We start from the raw sequence: 23,349 nt of genomic DNA, 5'->3' as shown, positions 1-23,349 counted from the left end.
AGCAACATGACTCATAGAAAATTCATGTTAAATGAGGAGAACATAAAATATGAAAATAATACAAAATGAATTGGGTACACCTAATTAAACTAATTAAAATACCTTTATAAGGAAGTTCATTTTCAATCATTTCAAATGCAGGTGACTTAGTAAAGTGATATTTAAGTAAAAAAAAGGTATTGTTACATTTATTGTCACTTATCGTTTACAAGACATTTTATGAGCCATATTTAAAGGAATTGTAAGCAACGTTCACAGCCACTTAATTACTATTAATTACTATTAAATTACTCTACTATCTTTAGTGGTTTGCTGCTATAGCCTATTAATATTCAGAATATCATATAAAGAACCTTTAAGGTGTCGACATAACATCAGACTAGAGTTAATCCTTTTTTTCTAATGGAGATCCTTTCCTTTTGAAGTAAAAGGAAATAGTAAACATTTGGCCACAATTTTGATAATGTCACAGCAGCTCTAATTACCATCTTAGCTACATTGTTTGTCAGCAATGCTGACAAACAATGTAGCTAGTAATATAGTATAGTATAGTATACAGTATATACTATATAGTATAGTAGGTTGTCGTTACTATACTTTACGTTTTATTTGCACACAAAACAAGAACCTAACCTACAACAACTCCAAAGCAAATGAGTTGGGGCTGTCCTATGAATACGAATATGCTATTACACAATGCTGAAAGATTAACTTTTCAGCAGAATGTTTCCATTGTTCATAATAGCTTCTACCACGGACTGTAAAACGTCTCTGTGTATAAAAAGGATAAAGGTTTTTATGTAGCCTTCTGATAACTGCACAGAGGATTTGAGATGGGCGAACAACCAATCACAGAGCACGACGACAAAATCAGGCGACTGAAAAACTCTGACGTCGTTACTGTGCGACTTTCCGGATGGAAATGAGAAAGCTACAGCAGCACCACCTGAATGTATCTGTTTTATGAGTTAATTACTTAGTGGGCCACGATTTAAGTATCACATGCAGCTATCCAGAAACCAGCTGTCACGAGCTACGGGAGTGTAACCTAATCTAGTATCTTTAACTTAAGCCTCTGGTCCACGAATCCGTCCAGCACGTCTAGTGTAACGTTACCGGTTGACGGATATTCTGACAGAGTTTGGTGTCACCACCACCGCTTGTTTCTGACGGGGAGATGAGTTATGGATATGGCGGTGGGGGTGGGAGAGGCAGGAGAGGAGGTCGAGGGTACAGGGATGGAAGCAAAGAAAGATGGGACAGGGGAGGTGGAGGAGGCTCGAGAGGACAGAGTTCCGACTTTGACCAGGACCGAGGAGGAGGTGGACAGCGGGACCGTCCTCCTCCACACCTAAAGGGCCGTGAGATAGGTCTGTGGTACGCAAGATACGGAGCCGTGAGGAGGAAACAGGCTGACCGGAGATCGGTAGGGTTCTGTTTGGTTGCATGCTCTTGCACACTGTGTTGAGCAGGGTAGTTTGTCTGCAGCGTGCCAGTCTATTAACGTTAGAAACTTAAATCAGGACATTCAGTACGTATATGAGAGATGGCTAGGTGAGAATTCCTTCCTCACTGAGATATTCTGCTAGAAAATACGTCTGCCCTCTGAACTTAACTGCAAAGTTAGCTGCTGATCTGTGGGCACAATCTTGCACATAGGTGGTAAGGCACCAATTTCCTGACACATCTCATAGCCTCATAAATTTAGTGGGTAGGTAGACATTGGTCTAAAAACAATAGATACAATGTCCCTGATCCCTCAGCTGTCACTAAAATGCAACAACGACCAAACTTGAAATTACATGACAGAAGCAATGTGTATCTCTGGTACATGGATTTCACTGTTTCAGTGAGATTTTTATAGTTGGACAAAAATAAAATAATAAAAACATTTGGTACAACACCAGGAAAAATTGCTTCAAGTCAAACTCCAGTGTCACAATTGGTTAGGTTAACTGCCAGGTTATGACTGAACTTTCCCCTTTCCATGTGCGCAGCGGGCAGTGGTCCAGATGGATGAAGCCAGAGAGCAGCACATTACCAAGCTGCTTAACTCGGTCCAAAATGATCAGCCAGATCCATGGAGAGACGGCAGGGATGCAAGAGCTTCTACATCTGGAAACTGGTCGACATCTGCCAATAGAGGCGGTCATTGGTAAGAACAACTAGCATAGCCTTTCCGTTTGAGTAGAAAACTACAAGAAAGTGGCAAAAGCGTGATAGGATCAAAGTTCCTGAAGTGTAAGTAATTTTTCCAGCTGTGACTACTGAAACAACCAAGTCCAGTTGCCCTTGATTTTAACTTTCGTTGGACTGCTGAAACAAGTGTGACTCTAATTAACGTATTTTTGATCCGTTTATGCAGTTACTTTGATGGGGATGAACCTGAAGAGGATAAACAGAAGATCGAGGTCAAATCTGTGGAAGAGGAGGAAACCATTAGTCCGGGCCAGGAGAAAGCAATTCACAAATCTCAACGGTACCTTTGCAAGCAAATCAGAGGCATGCTATGAAATATGTGACCTGCTCCAGAAATATAGGTTAACATTTGATGGTTTAACCACAGAACAACCAAGTTTTGTCTGGTGACCCACTACATTGAGCATATTAACAATTTTGAACCTTTTTGTTTAGTTACTTCTCTCCAGCAGTCGCTAAAGATGAGCCTCCAGACACATGGGATGAAGAGGAGCAGCAGGAGGAGGGGAAAGAGAAACTGAGGAAGACAGACAAGGATCTTGAGTTCTTATTTCAGGAAGTAGTCAGAGACAGTTCATTGGATGACTCCTTAAAGAGAGATCTGCGGAGCAAGAAATCAGATCCAAAGTACAAAGAAATGTTGGTTAGTATAATGCTTCAACAAGCCTACTTAAATAAGCCAAATGACCTTGGTGGTTCCTGGGTTGTATTTCTCTGACAGTTCATTATGTTGAATGAAATTATTATATCATTTGTCTACATGTATCACAATGCCAACTTTGCCATACATTTATTGTTGATTTATTTATTTTTTTATAAAATTTCTTTAAATAAGATGATATGATCAATGTTGCGTGGTGATTTTTGTGGGGAAATTTGATTACTTAAGCACTGAAGAGTGGAGTTTAAATAATGATACTACAAAAGGGAGATTGAATTGGAGATGATGCATCTGTGTTTTGATAAATTATAAACACATGCCACTTGGTTTGCGAGAATGTGTTGCTATATTGGTTACTCTGAGATTCACTGGTCAGCAGATGTTTATGTTTACAGATCTAAATAGGTTAGTACAAGGCCTTAATGCAGAATACGGTTCTGTAATGTAGTGAATTAATATCTCAGTAATCTCATGGATATTGTCCCAGTGATACTTACATATGCAAAATAACGTTAAATATTTTAAACATTCATTTAAAGAGCAGATTAGTCACAGTGTCGCAATATTATAATGTCATATTATTCCACTGAGTGAATATTGAGCACTTACTGAATTATTGCTAAACCATTACACAGAATCTGTTATTATAAGAATGAAATAAAATGTTTTGGTATGTTGAAACTGTACCCATTATCAAGTTATGAAGATAAAAGATCTTTCATTTTATTCAGTGTTTACAAATGTTTGCTCTTTGTTTGTCTTTAGAAATTCAGGGAAAAACTACCATCTTATGGGAAAAAAGAGGTACATTTTTGATTTCATACACTCTATTCACAACATTTCTGCTGAAATGAATTATTTGTATTTTAAATCTTATTATCCTCTATCATCACCCTTCTCTTCCTCATCTCGTAATCCTTCCATTTCCTCTCACCTGCTTCCATCCATTTCTGTCCTCAGGAGCTGGTGGAGCTGATCAACTCGAACCGTGTCGTGGTGGTGAGTGGAGAAACGGGGTGTGGAAAGACCACTCAGGTCACCCAATTCATCCTAGATGACTATATCAACAGAGGCATGGGCTCGATGTGTCGGGTGGTCTGCACGCAGCCTCGTCGCATCAGTGCCATCTCAGTATGTACTCTTTGTTTTTTCGGGTCTGACTGTGTTGGATTTAGGGATGGGCAATAAAACAATAACGATAATTATCGCAATATTATTTTTCTCAATGACAATATAACACATGTACAATAAATGTTCAATAAATATTTGATTTCATTTATCTTAATAATGAACAAATTAGTCTTCTATTAAGATATTTATTTTGTTGAGGAAAAGGGACTGAAAAAGGATTTTAGTTTATTTTACTGCATATTTGTTGACAAAAGATTTTATCATATTTTTTATCTTAACATTGAATGTTCTGAAAGTGATCCACTGTTTGGCATTAAGTGTTTGTCTTGTTCAGACCATAAAGAATAGTTTAAAACCACAATTAACCATCTACTTTCTTCAACTTTCACTCGAGCAAAAATCAGCCTTTAAACTTGAAAGAAATAATAATTTGACATTTATCGTGATAATTATTGATATTGTGTGATATGAATTTTTTTTATCGTGATAACATTTTTGGCCAAATCGCTCAGCCTTAGTTGGATTGTATGTTGCTGTGTGCACACTGATGATAGATTTGGTTTCTAAGGTGTGTGATATGATGTTTAGGCATTGCATGTGTCTTTTCCTGCATCAGTCATGTAAATGTGATGGCAATTTTTTTTCACCAGGCTGATTGTGTTCTTAAAACTTTTTGTATGCATGTGCTTCCTCAGGTAGCAGAGCGTGTAGCATCAGAGAGGGCAGAAAGTGTGGGGAATGGAAATTCTTGTGGTTACCAAATCCGCCTGCAGAGGTAAAAAAGACTTTTTCAAACATATTGTTGTATAAAATGAAATTACAGTGTGTTTAAATAGCTATTAGCAGTTGGTTTAGTGGTGAAGGAACCAACAGAAATGCTGTATGATTTGTGGTCAAGGAATGACATAAATCTGAACATCCGCATTAAGACAATTACAAATTTAGCCTACCATCTTAAGAATGTATCATAACTCTGGGGCTTAAAAATATATATAATATACTATAAAATAGTATATGTTCAGTAGGTTGTCTTTACAGGTCTCTAAAAAGTCGATCAGACCGATTCAGAACGCTACTGCTGCTACCTTAGTTTTTTTTTTTGTTGTTTTTTTTACTTATTTATTTATTTATTTCATAGGACCTAAGCCTACATTTCGAGTGGTTATGAAGCTGGTGGAACTGACTTTGGGGGGCCATTGGTCTGGCCGCACCGGCAGTTCAGCGGTGCGCACGGTGATTAGTCGATAGACACCTGTTGGCGAGCCGCAGGTGTGTTATACTTTTGTCGTCCACATGCTGGCACGCTGTGTGTCGTGTGGCTGTCCTGCCACGATTGCTTTATCCATCAAGAGAGCCCTGGGTCAGGGCGGGGTCAGGGCGGGGTCTGGCCGCAGCATAGCAGGTATGCTGTTACGAGGAGAGCCCCATGTAACGTTAGGGGTAGGCTAACTGCGTAGTTGATGGGATTTCTATTTCTTTTATACGTACATGTGTTCAAAATAATATGAATGCAACAACTGAATAGAGTTGTGATTTGTTTTGTTTGGGTTGCATGTAGTGAGTCACTGTCTTGGTGGTTTTCTTTTCCTTGTTTTGTTCTGTTCTGATGGTCTGGCTTAGTGCTCATCCTGTGTGTGGGATAAACTTGCTCATTGACTGCGAGCTCCCCTTGCCCTGGGTTAACGTGTCTGCTGGCATGTCAGCTAGTGGGTGTTTTATGGGCTCACTGATATCTCAGCCACCCTGTGTCTTTGTGCTTCACATTGTTTTAATACCTTTCTGATTAATATAGGTTTAGATTTTAACGTAAATGCTTTCCAGTCATACTTGCCTTCAGGGTTCAATGACATGTTTGTGGCTCCAAGGGGGGCTTACACTATCTTCCAGTTTCTTAGCTGTCCATCCATTTATTGTATTTCACCTCCATGCACCTCCATTTATTGTATTTCACCTATTTAACCATGAATGATAGAGCTAGAGACTGATGTAATGAATTTCTTGGGGCCACTGGGTAGTAGGATTAGGGTAGTTTGCTCTTAGGGTTTTCTGAATGTAGGTTAGAAATTATACTGTAGATTGCATGTGCTTCATTTATTTATAGTATTTATTTAGACAATGTGTTAGTACTTCAAATATATATTTTCTTAGTTTTTGGGCCCCTATGTACAAGCTTCAGATAGCTTAAAAAGGGTGTCCCTTTTCACAAATCTGCATTATTTCTAATGATTGTACTTGTAGTTTAATGTTTTGTGAAAAAACTAAACTTAACTGTGCTTGGCATTCTGCAGCATCAAATACTAAAACTGAAACTTATAAAAACTAAACTAAAAGTAAGCATTTTCAGAAAATAAAATCTATACAAATAGCAAACCCACGTTAAAAAAAATAAATAAAACGCAACAAAATTGAAAACGAAAAGTCAAAACAAAATAAAAATAAAAACCAATGAAAAATCCAAAACTATAATAACCTTTGTTGCGGCAAGCAGAGACATTGTTTTCCTTCCCTGATTCTGTCTTTCTTAGACTGGTTCCAGATTTCTGAATTCTCAGATGTTTACTAGTGATTGACAAAGCTCTGGTGTTTCCAGGTTTCATGCATGGCTTTCCAAGGGTTAGACTGAAGTTGGTGGTGTTACCTGGCTTTGTCAGAGGCAGATGGGTTTGTACATCTTAAAAATAGATTTAGTTACAGTAGTAACACGGTAACACTTTAGTTACCGTAGTTATACACATGAGGTCATCTGCCTGATCCATGTATCAAGACTGTGCATAGTCTTATTTTCTTATTTAAGGGAGTTTCTTGATGGATGGGCTGAATTAAGATGGATAAGTGTATGAGATGAATTAGTACCACAGGATATCAAATGTTTTTGAAGGACAGGAGATATAAGGGTGAGTAGATGGGAATAATTATGTGAGACCATGCACATGGAAAAAAAAATGGACAAAGGTGGGGTGAAAGGCACTTGAGTGGTATGCAGACTGAGCGAGCGGCGATGAGAGGGTGCAGTAATCTAAAGTGAAGTATACACTATGGATTATGAGATTGGATGAGATGTACAGTCCCCTCCAAAAGTATTGGAACGGTAAGGCAAATTCCTTTGGTTTTTGTTGTTCACTGAAGACATTTGGGTTTAAGATGAGTATGAGACAAGAGTTCAGAATTTCAGCTCTCATTTCCTGGTATTCACATCTAGCTGTGTTAAACAACTCAGCACATACCACCCTTTGTTTGAACCCCCCCCATTTTTCAAGTGAGCAAACCTATTGGAACATGTGACTGACAGATGTTTCTTGTTGCCCAGGTGTTGCCTTTTAGGTTGATTGTCCAAACATTAAATAGCTCTGCATGACTAAGTTTTCATTCTTGGTTCAGACCTATAAAGACTGCATTTCCTGTTAAAGAGGATAAACCAACATGAAGACCAGAGAGCTGTCTATGGGAGAAAAGCAAGCCATTGTCAAGCTGAGAAAAGATCGAAAATCGACCAGAGCCATTGGACAAACACTGGGCATAGCAAGCACAACAATTTAGAATGTCCTGAAAAAGAAAGAAACTACTGGTGTACTGAGCAACAGACGTCGACCAGGTCGGCCAAGGAAAACAACAGTAGTTGATGACAGAAATATCGTGAGAGCTGTGAAGAAAACCCCCAAAACATCAGTAAGTGACATCACTAACGACCTCCACAGTGCAGGGGTGAAGGTAGGGCTGGGCGATATGGCCAAAAAGTTATGTCCCGGTACTGTTAAAAAAATAAATAAAATATATATCGGTATTTTCTGCTAAGCGGGCTGTCTCTTGATTTAAGTTAAAACTTTTCAACATTACTCAGAATGTAAAGACAGATAAGACGGAGGTCATACGAAATAAATACCTGGTAGCAGGTACAAGTACAAATTTTACACAATGGAAAACAAAAAGAAGGCAAGTCGAGCTGGTACCGTGCAGTGGAAAAGGGGCTTTATGGTCTCTCTCTCCCTGTATGTCGGCTTCGGTGACTTTCTCCATCAGTAGTAGGCTAGGCTGTATAAAGTCACCGAAAAAAAAACCAGAACTTGTCTTCTGGACTTTTCCTCCAGTGATTCCGTTCACAGCAGAAGCTGAGCTGCATGTTGAGGAGGCGTGTTGACGACGTAGCCTATCAAAACAAAACCAACGTGGTAGCTAACTAATAACATCTGACTAGTGTGTATCCAGTGTCGTGACTTGTAACGTCTCTGATAAATGCTATAATGTGTCGCCTAACCTGGGCGGCCCGCTGAAGTAAGGCGTATGTGTGGGAAACACTGAATGAACCGTGCTTTTGTTTTTACAAGCCAGTTCTTTAACAGTGTCAACCAGCACGCTCTCCCTCCATCTTGTTGAGAGTTTTTGAGTAGACTGCTGCGTGCAGACGCAGACGGAGGGGTGGGGCTACGCGGTGAGGAAGGGAGAGAGAGGAGCAAACGCTGGCAGGACTTTACGGAAACATGTTAATTATCTAAACATCAAACTATACCGGTATAAACGGTTTTGTCAAATTTCATATCTCTTTTGAAATTATATTGGTATACATTATTAAATACCGATATACCACCCAGCCCTAGGTGAAGGTATCACAATCCACTGTTCGAAGAAGACTCGGAGAGCAGAAATATGGAGGCCACACCACAAGATGCAAACCACTCGTCAGCAGGAAGAATCGGAAGGCCAGATTGAAATTTGCAAAGAAGTACAGAGATGAGCCGCAGAAGTTCTGGAACACAATCTTATGGACTGAGACCAAGATTAATCTCTACCAAAGTGATGGAAAGGCCAAAGTTTGGAGAAAGAAAGGAACTGCTTATGATCCGAAGCATACAAGCTCATCTGTGAAGCATGGTGGAGGTAATGTCATGGCTTGGGCCTGCATCGCTGCTTCTGGAACAGGCTCATTAATATTTATTGATGATGTAACTGATGATGTTAGCAGCAGAATGAATTCAGAAGTGTACAGAAACATTTTATCTTTTTTTTTTTTTTGACCTTGAGGTCATCAATTTAGGGAGAAATTCATTGAAACTAATTGGGAGGAAGTTTATCATGCAGCAGGACAATGATGCAAAGCACACAAAACAAAGGACTTCATCAGGGGGAAAAAGTGGAAGGTTTTAGAGTGGCCAAGTCAATCACCTGATCTTAACCCAATAGAGCATGCATTTCACCTCATTAAGAGGAGACTGAAGGGAGAAACACCCCAAAACAAACAAGAACTGAAAGAAGCTGCGGTGATATGAATGGAGACTGCAGCAGGGGATGAGAAAGTAAAAACATGGACTGAAAAATGATTACTGAATGTTGAATTGTAAGATCACTTTTCACACTTAATTTGGTGCTTTTCTCGTTGATGAAGTTACTGCAGTTGTGAGTCACAGCTCTCCTTAAGGGAGAAAAACAATACCCATGTTTGTATCAAATAACTTCAATAAAGTTTAGACAGTTAAAGGGAAACAGTGTATTACTTCTAATACTAGTCTACACAACTCAGACAGTTATGATCTAAATGTTTTCTTTCTGGTGCTGATATTGTGCAGCAAATGGTGGTTATAACGAATGTAAAGTAGGAAACCGTTTACAGCCAATAAAGTTAATAGACAAAACTGTCAAACAGCCAGAGGCAATGGTGAAATTGTTTGGATATCTGGAGAAAATCACCTTATAGACCATATTCTGGTTACCTCTCGCCTCGATTATTGCAATGCCCTCCTAGTGGATCTTCCAGCTTGTGTGGTGAAACCCCTACAAATGGTTCAGAACGCAGCAGCGCATCTGGTTTTTGATCAGCTCAAAAGGACACATGTCACTCCACTGCTGTGTGAACAAGCTACCACACGCCATCAGAGCAGAGGCGTCCCTCTCTAACTTCTAGGAACTCTTGAAAACTCATCTCATCCGAGAACACTTCCTCTTATAACACCTCTAACTCCTAACCTCTAACATGCACTTCCTGTGCTCTTCTTCTTATATCCCCTACAATTATCTTGTATTGATTGCACTTTTTGTTAACTCTAACTTCTTTCCCTAGGTATTTACCCCATTGATGCAATATGTGCCATTAGCGCTTACTAGTATTTACTGCTGCTTTTATTATGTATTGTCAGTTGTAGATCTCGTGATGTATTTTATGCTCTGTTAATGATTGTATGTTGTTCCTCAAATGTAAGTCGCTTTGGATAAAAGTGTCTGCCAAATGAGTAAATGTAGTTTTTAGCTTCTCAAATCTTGGATTTCAGAATTTATGAAGTGCTACTGATCACTGATCACTGACTGAATTGTACTGAATGAAAGCCTACATACACCTTTTAATCTCTTATGAGTTAACACAACCTGAGATTCTCAGCCTCAATCCAGTTAATTATTAACTATCTACTTGAAAATGAAAGGTGATTGGACCCTCTCAGTATGTACAAGGTTGGATTACCAACCAGGCAATGCAGGCAAAGTTTCTGGGAGCCCGGAAGCTCAATCCTTACAGAGTGTCTACAGTTTTTTCCTAATTTGATTGAAAATTTGTAAGTGGATATGCACTGCTGAAGTACAACATGGTGTTGCTTTATTACCTGACCTCCAGACAGTGTCTTAATCCAATAACCACTCTGCAAATCTATCCCCAGGTAGTACTGCAGTATAGAAAAACTGTACATGTTGCACAGAGAGTGTGAGAGATCAGTTAATGGAGGCCCTGCAGCTCCTATTTGCCCCAACTTTTTATCAGGGTTAATACAGCCCACTCTTTATTAGTTTGTTTCACTGCTCTGCTTATTTACTTTGTTTACATTGTGTGTCTATGTTGTAAAATACTTTGTAACCTTAAAGTCCTTCATACATTTATAATTTTATTGATATTAGTGTTATTTCTCCCAAAATACGGTGAAGCCTTTAATGTGGTTCCGTTGTCAATGAAATGCATTTTTGAGATGTCATAAAAGATAAGTTTCTGCTGGGATTATTTGGGATGAAAATAAATGAGAATTAATTTCATGGTTTGGTATTTCATGGAGAAACATTTCATCACTAACTAATGCCTATGCAAAGTATGAAATAAAGATTTGTGTGAACACAAGTGACTTATGAACCAATTACATTACTACATCAGCAGCAACATCAGTCTCTGCTTTATGTACACTCCTCTGTACAGGCTGAGCATTAAGATATTGCTGCTATGAAATAATCTTAGAGCAACCAACTTTAAAATAAAAGAAATGTGTGTGTTGAATCCTCAAATGGAACGTGGAAATATCTGTAAGAAAATGGAGTCTTTAACAGTAGCATACCCAAATGTAGGAAGAAACCCAAGACGACCTCTGTTTTCACGTTATTCTGTCCTTGGTTAATTTGTGTCATTTGAGAAATGTAATTTTTTTTCTCTTTCCCATTTCTCAGCCGGTTACCACGGAGACAAGGTTCGGTCCTGTATTGCACAACAGGCATTATTCTTCAGTGGCTTCGCTCAGACCCGTGAGTCCTCCATCCCCCCAATCCCTGCTTCCTCATCCTCATCACATCTTCTCCCAGCATTTCTTCTTCTCTGCTTTTCCTTTCTGTGTCTCTGTTCCAGCTTTCCTTCCTGCGCTCTCATATTCCCCCTGTGTTTAATCCTCTTTGATTTGTGGTTAACTCCACTGTCTGTGGAAGATGCATTAGTATGGGTCCCCATTCTCATAGGCAGAGAAATGAAGACACAGACACACACACGCACGCACACACAGCTTATGTTGACTCATCCCTGCGTGCTCATCCTTGCATTCTGAGTGAAAACCACAGAGACCAAGTGAGTGTGCCAGCTTTTCCTGTTGTCTTCTTCTCTTTCAGAATTGGCACAGCTGTAGTTAGTCATTTTAGGACCACAGTTGTCTGACAAAATGCTGCAACTTACAGTCGACTTACAAGCTCACAGTCTGTATGAACTGCAGCTGTATACATTTGTCAGTGTTGGTGTGACTGTTTGTCTCCAGCCACCACATTTGTGATGCATTAACCTTTTCACTCCCACAGACCCTTTCAACTCATCATTACAGACTTCTGCTGTACAGATGAGTCGTAACAGTATTGTGGATTTTTGTTAATTTCTAGTTTAGATCTCAAAGATAGTGAGGAAAAACAAATATTAAAATTAGTGGCAAGTCTCATTAGGTAGAAATGGGTGTGGCCTCTAATTAAAGCTACGACTTGAACTTAAGACTGCGAAAATGCAGCAAATTGTTTTTTCTTCTTAGCAGAGGTAGCAAATACAGCCAAAATAGACACATAATTGCCATTTTCTTTGGACTAGTGAGGACATAATAAATCTATATAATTTTGTTGTTTTTTTCTTGGGTGTCAGATTTTTGTCCAGTATCAGCCACCTGGTGCTGGACGAGATCCATGAGAGGAACCTGCAATCTGATGTTTTGCTCGTCATTGTGAAGGACCTACTCAACCTCCGAGATGACCTCAAGGTCATCCTCATGAGTGCCACGCTCAACGCAGAGAAGTTTTCAAGATATTTTGGTATACAACCCACAAATGATATACTTAATCAGTTTTGTTCGGCATAAATCTTGCAGTTTAATTGGTTAAGATTGTTTCCCCTTCTCACCCCTGCCCCTTTTCTTGTGTCAATCTCCCTTTAGACAATTGTCCAATGATCCACATCCCTGGTTTGACTTTCCCAGTGGAAGAGTTCCTCCTTGAGGACATTGTGGAGATGACCAGGTAGAACACACACACACACACATACAAAAACAGTCACATCCTTAATATGCACAGACACAAATATAAATGGAATCACTGTATCCCTTTTGTTTTAAAAGGGTGTCATATAAACTAGTTGATGTGTGTCTGCCAGGTATCGTCCCCAGAATCCGGACCGTCGGCCCTCGTGGAAAAGAGGCTTTTTGCAAGGGCGCAACTCCAGACCTGAGAAGGAGGAGAAAGAGGCTGAATACAAGGAGAGCTGGCCTTGTTATGCACGCACACTGCAGGGCAGGTGAGTTGGTGAAAATCAGGGTAGTTAAAGGTGGGGAATGCGATTCTGGTGAAAACTTGTTGATATTTGACAGCCAAATAAATACACTCATCCCTTCAGTGCTCCTTCAGAATCATCAAACAAACAACATGCTAACGCGCAAACACAGCATCCAAAGTGTATTGGATTGGCTTTCTCCAGAATCGCATATACCGCCTTTTAAATTGGTGGAGGAGCTGCCAGGTTGATAGATGTGTTGCTTAGGTGGGAAATGGGAGGATTTGGCTATGCGACACATTTTAAAATAAATAACTCCCATTTCTTTGAGAATTTGGACTTCCAAGTTAACACCCGTGTGTGTGTGTGTGTGTGTGTGTGTGTGTGTGTGTGTGTGTGTGTGTGTGTGTGTTAAAAAAAACAACAAGCTGAATATAGAGCATGGTGATTGCTTTGAAACATCTGACCCGTTGATAGATTTGTCATGTAAACACTGATTTATACAGTTGCACTGAAACCGATGGCTAGTGTCTCCTAAAGTACAAAAAGGCAATGTTGTTGTTTAGTTGCTCCTCTTCAAATATATAATTGCATAACGGTAACATGAACTAGACAAACACTGGAACTGCCACTTTGCACTAAACCTTTTTGATGCAGTTTTCCCTGCTGCAACTGCTTCAACCATTTTGAGGGGACCAGCTCCATTTAATATGTCATCGTCTTCTCAATAACACTCAACAAACATTCTTCTTAATTTAGTACAGCTATTTACAGTGCAGTCCCTCGTCTTTACCACCATTATTACTGCTCTGTGTCACAAAGTGAATGCAGGAGAATGTAAACATGATTACTTCTGCTGTACTGTACCTGTAGAAAGTGTATTCAAGCACTACGTGATGGCACAGCACTACGATCATGTTATGACAGCACCACAAAAATCAATTTGGCAAAGCTCTCGGCAGAACTGTAGATCACTTCCTACACTGCTCCTACACTGTCTTCCCACACTGTATGCAAGTACAGTAAGTCCTTGATGCTGAAATATAATTAAGGTAAGGGCCCATTTAGCGCAAGTTTTTCTTAAAACAGTAGTTGGGTAGTTGAACATTGAAACAGGTTTTTCTTCATATGATTCCTCCTGTTGCTGCAGTCTGAATTGGTATGTTCCAAAGTTACAGTCTTTTTAGAACATCCCTCTATGTGTTTCTTTGGACAGTGCTTCCTCGCTGAGATGCTTTGGAGGGATAATGGCACAAAGAGAGAATTCTGTACAAAAAGACAGTAACTTTGGAAGCTATATGCGCTTGATTTGTCTATCTTGGACAGCTGAAGCTCTATATTTTAGCTTCAGATAATAAATTTTTTCACAGAAAGAGGGCTGTGGATTTTTATCCCCCATCACTTACATTGAAAGCACATTAAGAATTAGGATGAATGATTACAGCATGCAAAAGTGGTTTCATTGCTCAAATGGGCACGCACTATTGTTTTAAGACAGACTTGATCAAAACATATGCAAATTCTATTTTAATGATATTTAATTTGGTGTTATGTGCAGTGCATTTTTGTTTGTGCTGATCCCTGACTGACTTATGCTTCACATGCACTAAAATGATTCAAAAGGAAACACCAATTTTGTTTTGTATTTGTCAAAATATGAGTCAAAGCAGTTTTCTGCAAAAAACATCTTCAACATCATACAGAATTATGCTTTGATCCTTTACACAACATCAGGAGAAAAACATCTGTTTGTATAAATATATAAATCTCTTACAGCCAGTACCCCGGAGTGACAGCCAAAGCAACAAGTAAGGGAACAGTTGGAAACTTGGGAAGTTTGTTGCTGTGTTAAAGCTCGGAAGATGCTGTATTTATTTGTTTGTCTGTGTCCCATGTTTTACAGATACTCTGACAACACCATTGAGGTACTAGAGATGTTGGACAATGATGAGAAGATTGACCTGGAGCTTATCCTGGCACTGATTCGCCATATTGTGCTTAAGGATGAGGTGAGTTTAACCTTGAATGTGCAGGGCAGCTGTCTGAAAGTGGCCAAATTCAGGTTTCTTTGCCATTTTAATGAAGTACATTTGGACTTGGGAAAATGGGATTCCAGGGAACATGTTCTGTGGGTCTGAACAGTCTAAAACCACTGAGTCCTTGTGTCACTGTGTCAGATCAAATAAAAGTTGATAAACAGACGAAGGTAGTTCATTCCTAGGTAGAGCAGATGGAAAGAACAGGAAGGCTGGCTTCCAAAAACAGAGTGACATTAAATCAGAGGAAATAACCCAGGTCCTGGCAGCAGATCTGTGCTAATGAGTGGCAGAACAGATGCTCTTCCAACGCACGCCTCTTCCCTTTTTTCTCTTTCCAGTTCTTGTTAAATTTCTTAATTTAAGTTTTCTGATTTTTGTGAATTAACTTTTTCAGTTGACCATAACTATGCCCATACCAGGAGCTAGTGCGCACGAAATGAAGGCAGAGCAAACATTTTTATATATATATATAGTCAGTCACTATTTCAGTAACGTTACCTGTTCGAATTTGTGTGTGCCGTATTTTACAACTGTTTCTGGTCACACAGTCACAAAGCCAAAATGTGTGAAACAGAGCTGCACAGTGGGATAGAATATCATAATCAATATCATTCATTGCAGCTTATTGTCACTGTTAAAAGGAGATTAATGAGGTGAGGACACTTTTGGAAATTAAGTGCTAGATTAGAAGGGTGAGGGGAAATAATTGACACACTTTGCCTCACTTGTCTTGATGAATAATGGAAGTGGAACTAGTTTAACTTATTTGTTAGTTTGTGGCTATCTGTGAGGAACACAAGGCCCAGAATGAGGTGTCAAATGTAGATAGACAGAATAATTATCCCTTCCCATATGAAGCCGTATCTCTATCAGTCATGGCCACCCTGAGCCAGTCGCCCAGCTGATTCGCCACGGTATTGTGAAACTGCCGAGAGGGAACTGGCTGATTTGCCGTGACGGCATTCTGAACTGAGGATACGGGCTGTCTGCCAGGCTTTCAACTGTGATGATTGGTTAATTATGTTGCAGGGGTCTGTGATTAGACACCTAGGGGGCTGACATGCAGGCATTAATGAACACCTGCTGGGTGTAACTGTGTGTGTGTGGGCTTGTGTGTGGGTGGTTTGGTGTGTGTGCGTGCTAAATCATAGGCCAAAAGAGCTTACTGTACTGTTACTTGATTTTTAGTTGGAATTAATCGTAGCCTCTTTCTTTATTGCATGTGTGTGTGAATATGCATTTCTGTCATGCTCTAAGTAGGCACACTGCCTGCATCTCTCCCCGTCTCCTCTCTCTTCTACATACACATGCACAAACATTAACACACATATACAGTCCCATGTGGGTGCCAGTGGTTGACCACTGGTAATAATAATTAGCTTTAATTAAAAGGCAGTGATGCTCAAGGCCCAGAAGCTACTTTTTATGGCTGTTCTTCATCTCCCATTCATTCCTCTCAGTAAATGAACAATGAGCACAGTTATTTTTAAAGAGTGGGTTATATTATACCAGCATAATATTATCCTAAATTTAGGTCTTTGATTTTGTAAAATAGCATTACATTACAGTTGGATTTTGCTCAGGTTTCCAAAGTTTAGAGCTTTTTGAATAATTTTTAGTCTGTAGTTGATATATATGCCTTTAAAAAAATCATCAAAGACACATTTGCCATTTTATCTATCTCTGACCCTTTCAGCATGGTGTATACAACATTCTTCTTAGATGCTGCTCTGGACAGCTTTGTACAATCTGATCTGCACATGTATGTCATAAATTGCAGCCTTCATATTTCTGTCAAAGGTTAGGCTCATATTTCTTAACACCTTTCAAGATACCCTGTTGCTTTTGTTTTTTTACTTTTATTATATGAGTTAATAATTCTAGAGCCTGGCATCAAACCTCACTACATTTTGAGTACTGATTGAAATATCTTTGTAGCATTGACTATTAAAAACTGCCAGCATTGGCATCAGAATCCTGATCTTGATCAGATAGACCCTGCCCTAAATCACGAAATGAGAAAACTCTTATAATTTTAGACAACATTTTATAGTGATGCACTGATTAATCAGGTCGATATCTAATATTTTGAGATAATCTGCATTGGCTGACACCTGCAATCACAATATACAAAAAATGTCTGCAGAAACAGCTGCAGGCAGCCATGTCAGTGTGGCTGCTGTGGAATGATGTTAGCACTCCCCTAGTTTTGGGAAGGTGGTGGAAAAAGTTGGTTTGAAGCTCTAAATTTCCTCAGTCACCACTATCATATTTTCTAAATGCTAACACTAAGCATTACTTACTAGCGTTCAATATATATTGTTATACTGTAGAGAATAATGCAGTAATTACCAGCTATGTTCAGCATGCTAACCTCGACAAATATATATACTGTATATATATATTTTTTTTAAACACACACAAACACACACACGCTTACTGTTTTATTTATTTTTAATATATTTTTATTTTTTAACACACACTCAAACACACACGCTTACTGTTTTATTTTTATTTTTTAACACACACAAACACACACGCTTACCGTTTTATTTATTTATTTTATTTTTAATATATTTTTATTTTTTAATAAACACACACAAATACACATGCTTACTATTTTATTTATTTATTTTTTTTAATATCATTTTATTTTTTAACACACACACAAAAACACACACGCTTACTGTTTTATTTATTTATTTTATTAAAATTTTTAATATTTCTTTTTTTTTTCTTTTTTTTTTAACACAAACACACATACGCTTTGATTACTTGTTTAATGAAATGTATGGGGCTGATTGTTCTTATGTTGTATGTATGATGCTTTGGCAATGTTGTTGTTACATTCATGCCGAGAGAGAGAGAGAGGGAGAGAGAGAGAATATATATGAGCTGTGTGCAGCTCTGCAGTCAAATACAATTTTAAATAGGCCTAGTAGGGAAAAAAAATGAAAATCAATATGTGGTGGTCAGCGTTGACATTGTGGTGTGTCGCCACAAATAATTCAATGTATGGAAAAACCCAAATCAGTCAACCTCTAGTATTTTATTTAAAGTTATTGGCTGCTTGTGTTAAGACAAACAATGATGCTTTGATAATAATTTGCATTTGTAAATCTGTTCTGTATATCTGATAATGTGGATGCCTGTTATGGTAGTTGAATATAAAAGAGGTCATATTATGCTTTTTCCCCTTTCCTTTATTGTGTTCTATATCTCTTTTTGTGCTTAATAGGTGTGCAAAGTGAGAAGTAGTAGTGTAATCGAAGTGCAGCCGTTACTTCCGTAACCTATTTGCGTCACTTTGTAACCCGCATCATAATGCTCGCCTAGCAGCTAGTCAGGCACCCTGTCAAAAACACCAGTGGAGAAACACGCCGAACTGCCCTACCGAACATTAGGCAGTCAATGGACATGAAGTTGTTACCGTTTTGTTGTGACAGTGCACAGTTAAAATGTTACTTACAAAAGATGAATTTGTTACAAATTAATAACTTATCACACACAAGCTGGTTCGGAACCATGTACAGCTGAATCAAAGCCATGGTTATGGGCTTGTTAGGACCCGCCCTACTCAGCTTCTGATTGGCTTAGTAGCCTTTACAAGGTACTGCGCATGTGCAACTCCAAACAAAGATCAAATTGAAGTGAGATGCTTCACTCTGTAGCTAAAACGGAGCGGCCAAGACACAGGGTGAAAAGAGATACTGCAACAATGTGCAGTATGACAAAAATATGGTGGTTTTGAACCTATTCTGGTATAACCCCTAAATAAAATTAGGAACCTGAAAATGAGAAGAATATGACCACTCTAAAAGCATCCATTGAAACCTGTAAACATCTTTTTAAAATATTCTGTTTAGCAGTCTAGTTCGATTCATTGTATTATTATCTCCATCCTATTCTTTGCTCTTCATTAGTCATTAAATGTTTCTTTATTTTATTTTACCATTGTCGTTTTCTGTGGCTTACACACACTGTACGTTAAGTGGTCAGCCATTAAAAGCCATTGTCTGACAGCTGATATGCTCAGACTGGAATACCACCAACTCCATTAGCCACCATCATCTGTTATCCTGCTGATGTTTTCTCAGCTTGCATTTGTGTGTCTCTGTATTTTCCAGGTGACTAATTGGTTTTCTTTTTCTTTTCTTTTTTTTACTGCTTTGAGAGAATCAAGTCTGTCCTTGTATAAATGTGAAGCAGAGGCTGTGCTGTAATTGAAAGATGTTGTTGTCATAATGATGTTGGCAGGCAGTGTCAGGGCATATCGTGCGGGCTGAATGTGGAGGTCGGGAGCTCAGGGCAAGTCGTCTCTATCTGCCTCAGCTCAGCTACTCCAAGGACACAGGCACCCTGCTTGCTTGGCTCAGTTGTGGCTGAGGCTCCTCCGGCTAATGGCTGTTTGTTTCTTTTGGCAGCTTGTTTCTTGTTGTGTTTTTTTTTTTTTTCTTCTGAAGCCCTGCTGGTTTATGTGACTTTCAGCAGCTAAGTGTTGTGTCATGTCTTTGTCTGACAGGAAGGAGCAATCTTGGTCTTCCTGCCTGGCTGGGACAACATCAGCAGTCTCAATGACCTGCTCATGGCTCAGCAGATGTTCCGATCAGGTATGCACACGGCGACACACAGAGAGGATGAGTTACATGGAAGTGCATAACAGTGACTTGCAGGTTAACATACCACTCATTCACTTTGGGTTGTGCTGTTTTTGTGATTTTAAAGTCCTCCTCCACTTAGAAATATGGCTTACTTATTGGTACCTCACTTGGCCTTCACTGTGCAGATTGATGTATGCGCAGAGTTCAACATTAGAAGGCATTTTTCACATTCAGCTGCTGAGTGGAGAAAGTTTCTCTGTGCTCAACTTAAACCTGAGTTTTAACATGTATATGTATAAGCTTGATTTTGTTGCATTGCAAGAAGTTTGTAACTCAATTCTGATAGAAAATTCATTGGGTTTTAGAAAATTCTGATGGGCAATTCCACCATTGTGACATTTTATCATCTTAGCAATTAATTGATAAATCAATAACATGTTCTACAGATGAACTTACAAAATGCTGAGAATGGACTTAGGTCCAAGTAGAATACATCTTGTATTTAGTAGTTAAACTTTTTAAATGAATAATTTTTGCATTCAGAAATGCTGTTTTTTTGTTTTTTTATTAAATTGATTGTTATACAGTGTATGTACTTAATAGTAGTAGATTAGCTTTTTAGATTTTTGTTTGTGGAAAAACATATCAAAGAGAAATTATTATTGCGAGCAGTATTTTTATATATCATTAAACAAGATGGAGGGGATCTTTAATTGTATTGGATTGTTCAGAAATGATTAAGTATTTGGTTTGAGGTCCCTTCTGGCCTTTCATTAAGTGCTGTGTCAAAGTGAAGTCTGTGTTCTGTCCATATTGAATAACAATATAATAAGATTTCTGGCCAAGGATGAATAAATAATGCTGATGAATTATTGCATTCTTGATATTTACCCGGAGATCAAAGGTTGACTTTCCAGACATTATCATGCAGCCTCAAGCACTAGCTGTAGTATCTTATGTTTGCAAATGGTGCTTTGTTTGAGTTTTTCTTTTGTGTCCTTGTTGTGTTTCAGACCGGTTTGTTATCATCCCTTTGCACTCCCTCATGCCTACCGTTAATCAGACGCAGGTCAGCACTTTCGGTTTCTCTCTTTGGCCATCTCTCTGACTGTCTGTCTCTGCTGATTTTGCCCTACAGAAAAGTCCAATCTCATCTTTCTCTCTCTCTCTCTCGCGCTCTTCTTAGGTGTTCAAAAGGCCTCCTCCTGGAGTTAGAAAGATTGTGATTGCTACCAATATAGCTGAGACCAGGTGTGTGTATTTGAATGGGTTGTCCAGCATTTGCACTTACTCCTTTTGAAACTGTATTTTTAGCTGTTAACTTTCTGGTAAGTTTGGGAAAAAGTAAGAAAAGAAAAATAGTCCTTATCAGTTGTCTAATCAGTCTGTGTTTGTGTGTAGTGTGCTGCAGTAGGTCATTAATACAAACAGCAGATTTAGGGCTAATTAGCATACATTTCTTGGATTGATTATAAATACCATCATATTGGCTTGGAGGGAACACACTGAGCCTCTGACAGGCAATTTGTTAATGCATTCACAGAGCCTCGTGCGCACACAAACTGAGCAAATTAAGAATCTGCCTGCACTCGCCTCACATCACTTTGCTAAATATAGACTTTAAACATACCAAAGGGGTAAATGTTATTTTTAATTCTCAATGATTGTGTGTGTGAGTCTTAGCTAAGGATTCTTGACAGACTGCTTTGAAGTGTTTCGTCTGTATGATTTGTTTTTTATTTATTCCAGCCTCTTTAATTTCTGTCTCTTCCTCTTTTATTTTTCTCTCTCCACCACTTTCTCGCAGCATCACCATAGATGACGTTGTTTATGTGATAGATGGAGGCAAGATTAAGGAGACCAACTTTGACACCAACAACAACATCAGCACTATGACAGCAGAGTGGGTTAGCCTGGCCAATGCCAAACAGAGGAAAGGACGTGCCGGCAGGTGTGTGTGTGTGTGTTTGTGGATATTTCTACAATGAGGGCATGGTGTACGTTAGTGCTAATCTGGGAGGATTATTTTTCCTTCTATTTATCATCTCAGCTCTCTGTCAGTCTTCCCCAGCAGCCCACTCCTTCCTGCCTTCCCATCTGTAAACACTGAGAAAGTCAAAGCGAAGTCACTCCCAGGTTGTTTCCAGTCTGTGACTCGAGACGTCTGTTCTGTTAGCTAGCTCTGACATCAAAGTGGAGCAAGGCCCAATTAGCAGGAGATGCTTGCCGAGAGCAGTTTAATCTCACAGACTTTTAGATTAAGCTCTAGTCACAGGACTGACATTACACATAACCCCCCCGCCCCTCTCTCTTCTTCTGTGCATATGTCCAGAGTGCGTCCAGGGAAGTGCTATCATCTGTACAACGGTCTCAGGGCCAGCCTGCTGGATGCCTATCAATTACCTGAAATCATGAGGACACCACTGGAGGAGCTCTGCCTGCAGATCAAGGTTGTGTATGTGCAGAGAAAGAGGGAGACAGACTTGACAGAGAGAGACAAATGGGTGCTGACTTGGGAGTTGAGATGAGGACAAGATTGCTGTGAATGAGTTTTGTGAGTGTGGGAGGGGGGCATTGCTGCTGCTTTTGGTCTTTGGCGTTGTATTTACAGCCTTTCCTGCCTAATCAGAAGCAAGGGTGAAAAATCTGGGCTGACTCATGCCCCTTGCTCTCCCGTCTCTTTCTCTCTTGTTGTGTATGTTGCCGGCAAAATAATCGCTCCTCTCCTGGGCCTTGTTCTCTGACATGAACAGTCACTTTCTTCTTTGGTTGCTTACTATTTTTCCCACTCCTATTTTTTGCTTTCTCTTTTTAAATCGTCATACTCCACTCAGACATATTTCAACCCATGCTAATGGAACATTAAGCCAAAGTTCATTCAGATCTAGTGTTTGCAATTATTGTTCTCACTAGTGGCTTTATTGGATGTGCGTTTAAGTGTGTGTTCCACTAGTTCAGATGGAGATATGTGTGTAATGTGGGGGTTTTTTTTGGAGCTAGTGGGTGAGAGGCGGACTAATGCATCAGGCTGTCCTTAAAGTGAGAGAAACACTGACAACATGCTAACCCAGCAGAGCAGGCACTCTAATAACGCACAAACACTCTAACACTGCCCTCTTAGTCAGACATAGAACTTCCTTACCCTTCATTTTGTCACAAGTATATGTTTGGTGTATTTAGAAATGTCGTTTTGAGAATGTGGATATTCATAGAATCAGCTTTTATCATCACATTAATTACGTGCTCAGTGTAAGCACTTAGAGAAGCGTGTGTGTGTGTCTACGCAGTGTTGGTTTTGTCACATATATCTTGTAAACAGCCATATATGGAAAGATACACACAAGGCTTATTGCAATAGACCTGACTATATCTATGTATTGCACACAGTTCAGTGTTTGCCATAAATGAAGTGGAATTTTATGTAAAAATAATTTACTTTTGCTGATAAATGTGTAATGTGATGTGTGCTGCCTAGATACTGAAGCTTGGGTTTATAGCTCATTTCCTGGAGAAGGCCCTGGACCCTCCCTCTGAAAAGGCCGTTAACCTGGCCATCAAGAACCTCATAGACCTGGTAAGAAAGAGCTAACATCATAAAAAAAATAAAAAGATAGATTAAAACAGGAACAACAATAACTTCAGGGTTGCAACTAACAATTTGTTTCGCTACTGACTAAACAGAATATTATTTTAATTTATCATTTGCTCCGTAAAATGTAGAATTGTTTAAAAAAATGCCCCTTACAATTT

At 39.1% G+C, this 23,349-nt stretch overlaps 1 protein-coding gene across 1 annotated transcript in view; it reads left to right on the top strand.

The window, feature by feature from the left end:
• The first annotated feature begins 897 nt into the window (after nt 1–897).
• dhx36 (DEAH (Asp-Glu-Ala-His) box polypeptide 36) overlaps nt 898–23,349 on the top strand; it is a 28,016-nt gene continuing 5,564 nt past the window's right edge. Inside the window, exons 1-18 of the mRNA XM_038692292.1 lie at nt 898–1,426; nt 1,998–2,155; nt 2,366–2,479; nt 2,635–2,842; nt 3,626–3,664; nt 3,821–3,991; nt 4,687–4,766; nt 11,399–11,473; nt 12,339–12,505; nt 12,628–12,709; nt 12,843–12,983; nt 14,863–14,968; nt 19,521–19,608; nt 20,613–20,668; nt 20,786–20,850; nt 21,407–21,550; nt 21,932–22,049; nt 23,075–23,173. Of these exons, the coding sequence (XP_038548220.1) occupies nt 1,178–1,426; nt 1,998–2,155; nt 2,366–2,479; nt 2,635–2,842; nt 3,626–3,664; nt 3,821–3,991; nt 4,687–4,766; nt 11,399–11,473; nt 12,339–12,505; nt 12,628–12,709; nt 12,843–12,983; nt 14,863–14,968; nt 19,521–19,608; nt 20,613–20,668; nt 20,786–20,850; nt 21,407–21,550; nt 21,932–22,049; nt 23,075–23,173 (2,160 nt within the window). The 5' untranslated portion in view covers nt 898–1,177. The remainder of the gene's footprint in view (nt 1,427–1,997; nt 2,156–2,365; nt 2,480–2,634; nt 2,843–3,625; nt 3,665–3,820; nt 3,992–4,686; nt 4,767–11,398; nt 11,474–12,338; nt 12,506–12,627; nt 12,710–12,842; nt 12,984–14,862; nt 14,969–19,520; nt 19,609–20,612; nt 20,669–20,785; nt 20,851–21,406; nt 21,551–21,931; nt 22,050–23,074; nt 23,174–23,349) is intronic.

The sequence above is a fragment of the Micropterus salmoides genome, unplaced genomic scaffold (assembly GCF_014851395.1).
Source record: "Micropterus salmoides isolate LMB-PRFRI ecotype aquatic unplaced genomic scaffold, ASM1485139v1 Ms_hic_scaffold_3, whole genome shotgun sequence".
Classification (NCBI taxonomy): domain Eukaryota; kingdom Metazoa; phylum Chordata; class Actinopteri; order Centrarchiformes; family Centrarchidae; genus Micropterus; species Micropterus salmoides.
This window is presented reverse-complemented; position numbering and strand designations above follow the sequence as displayed.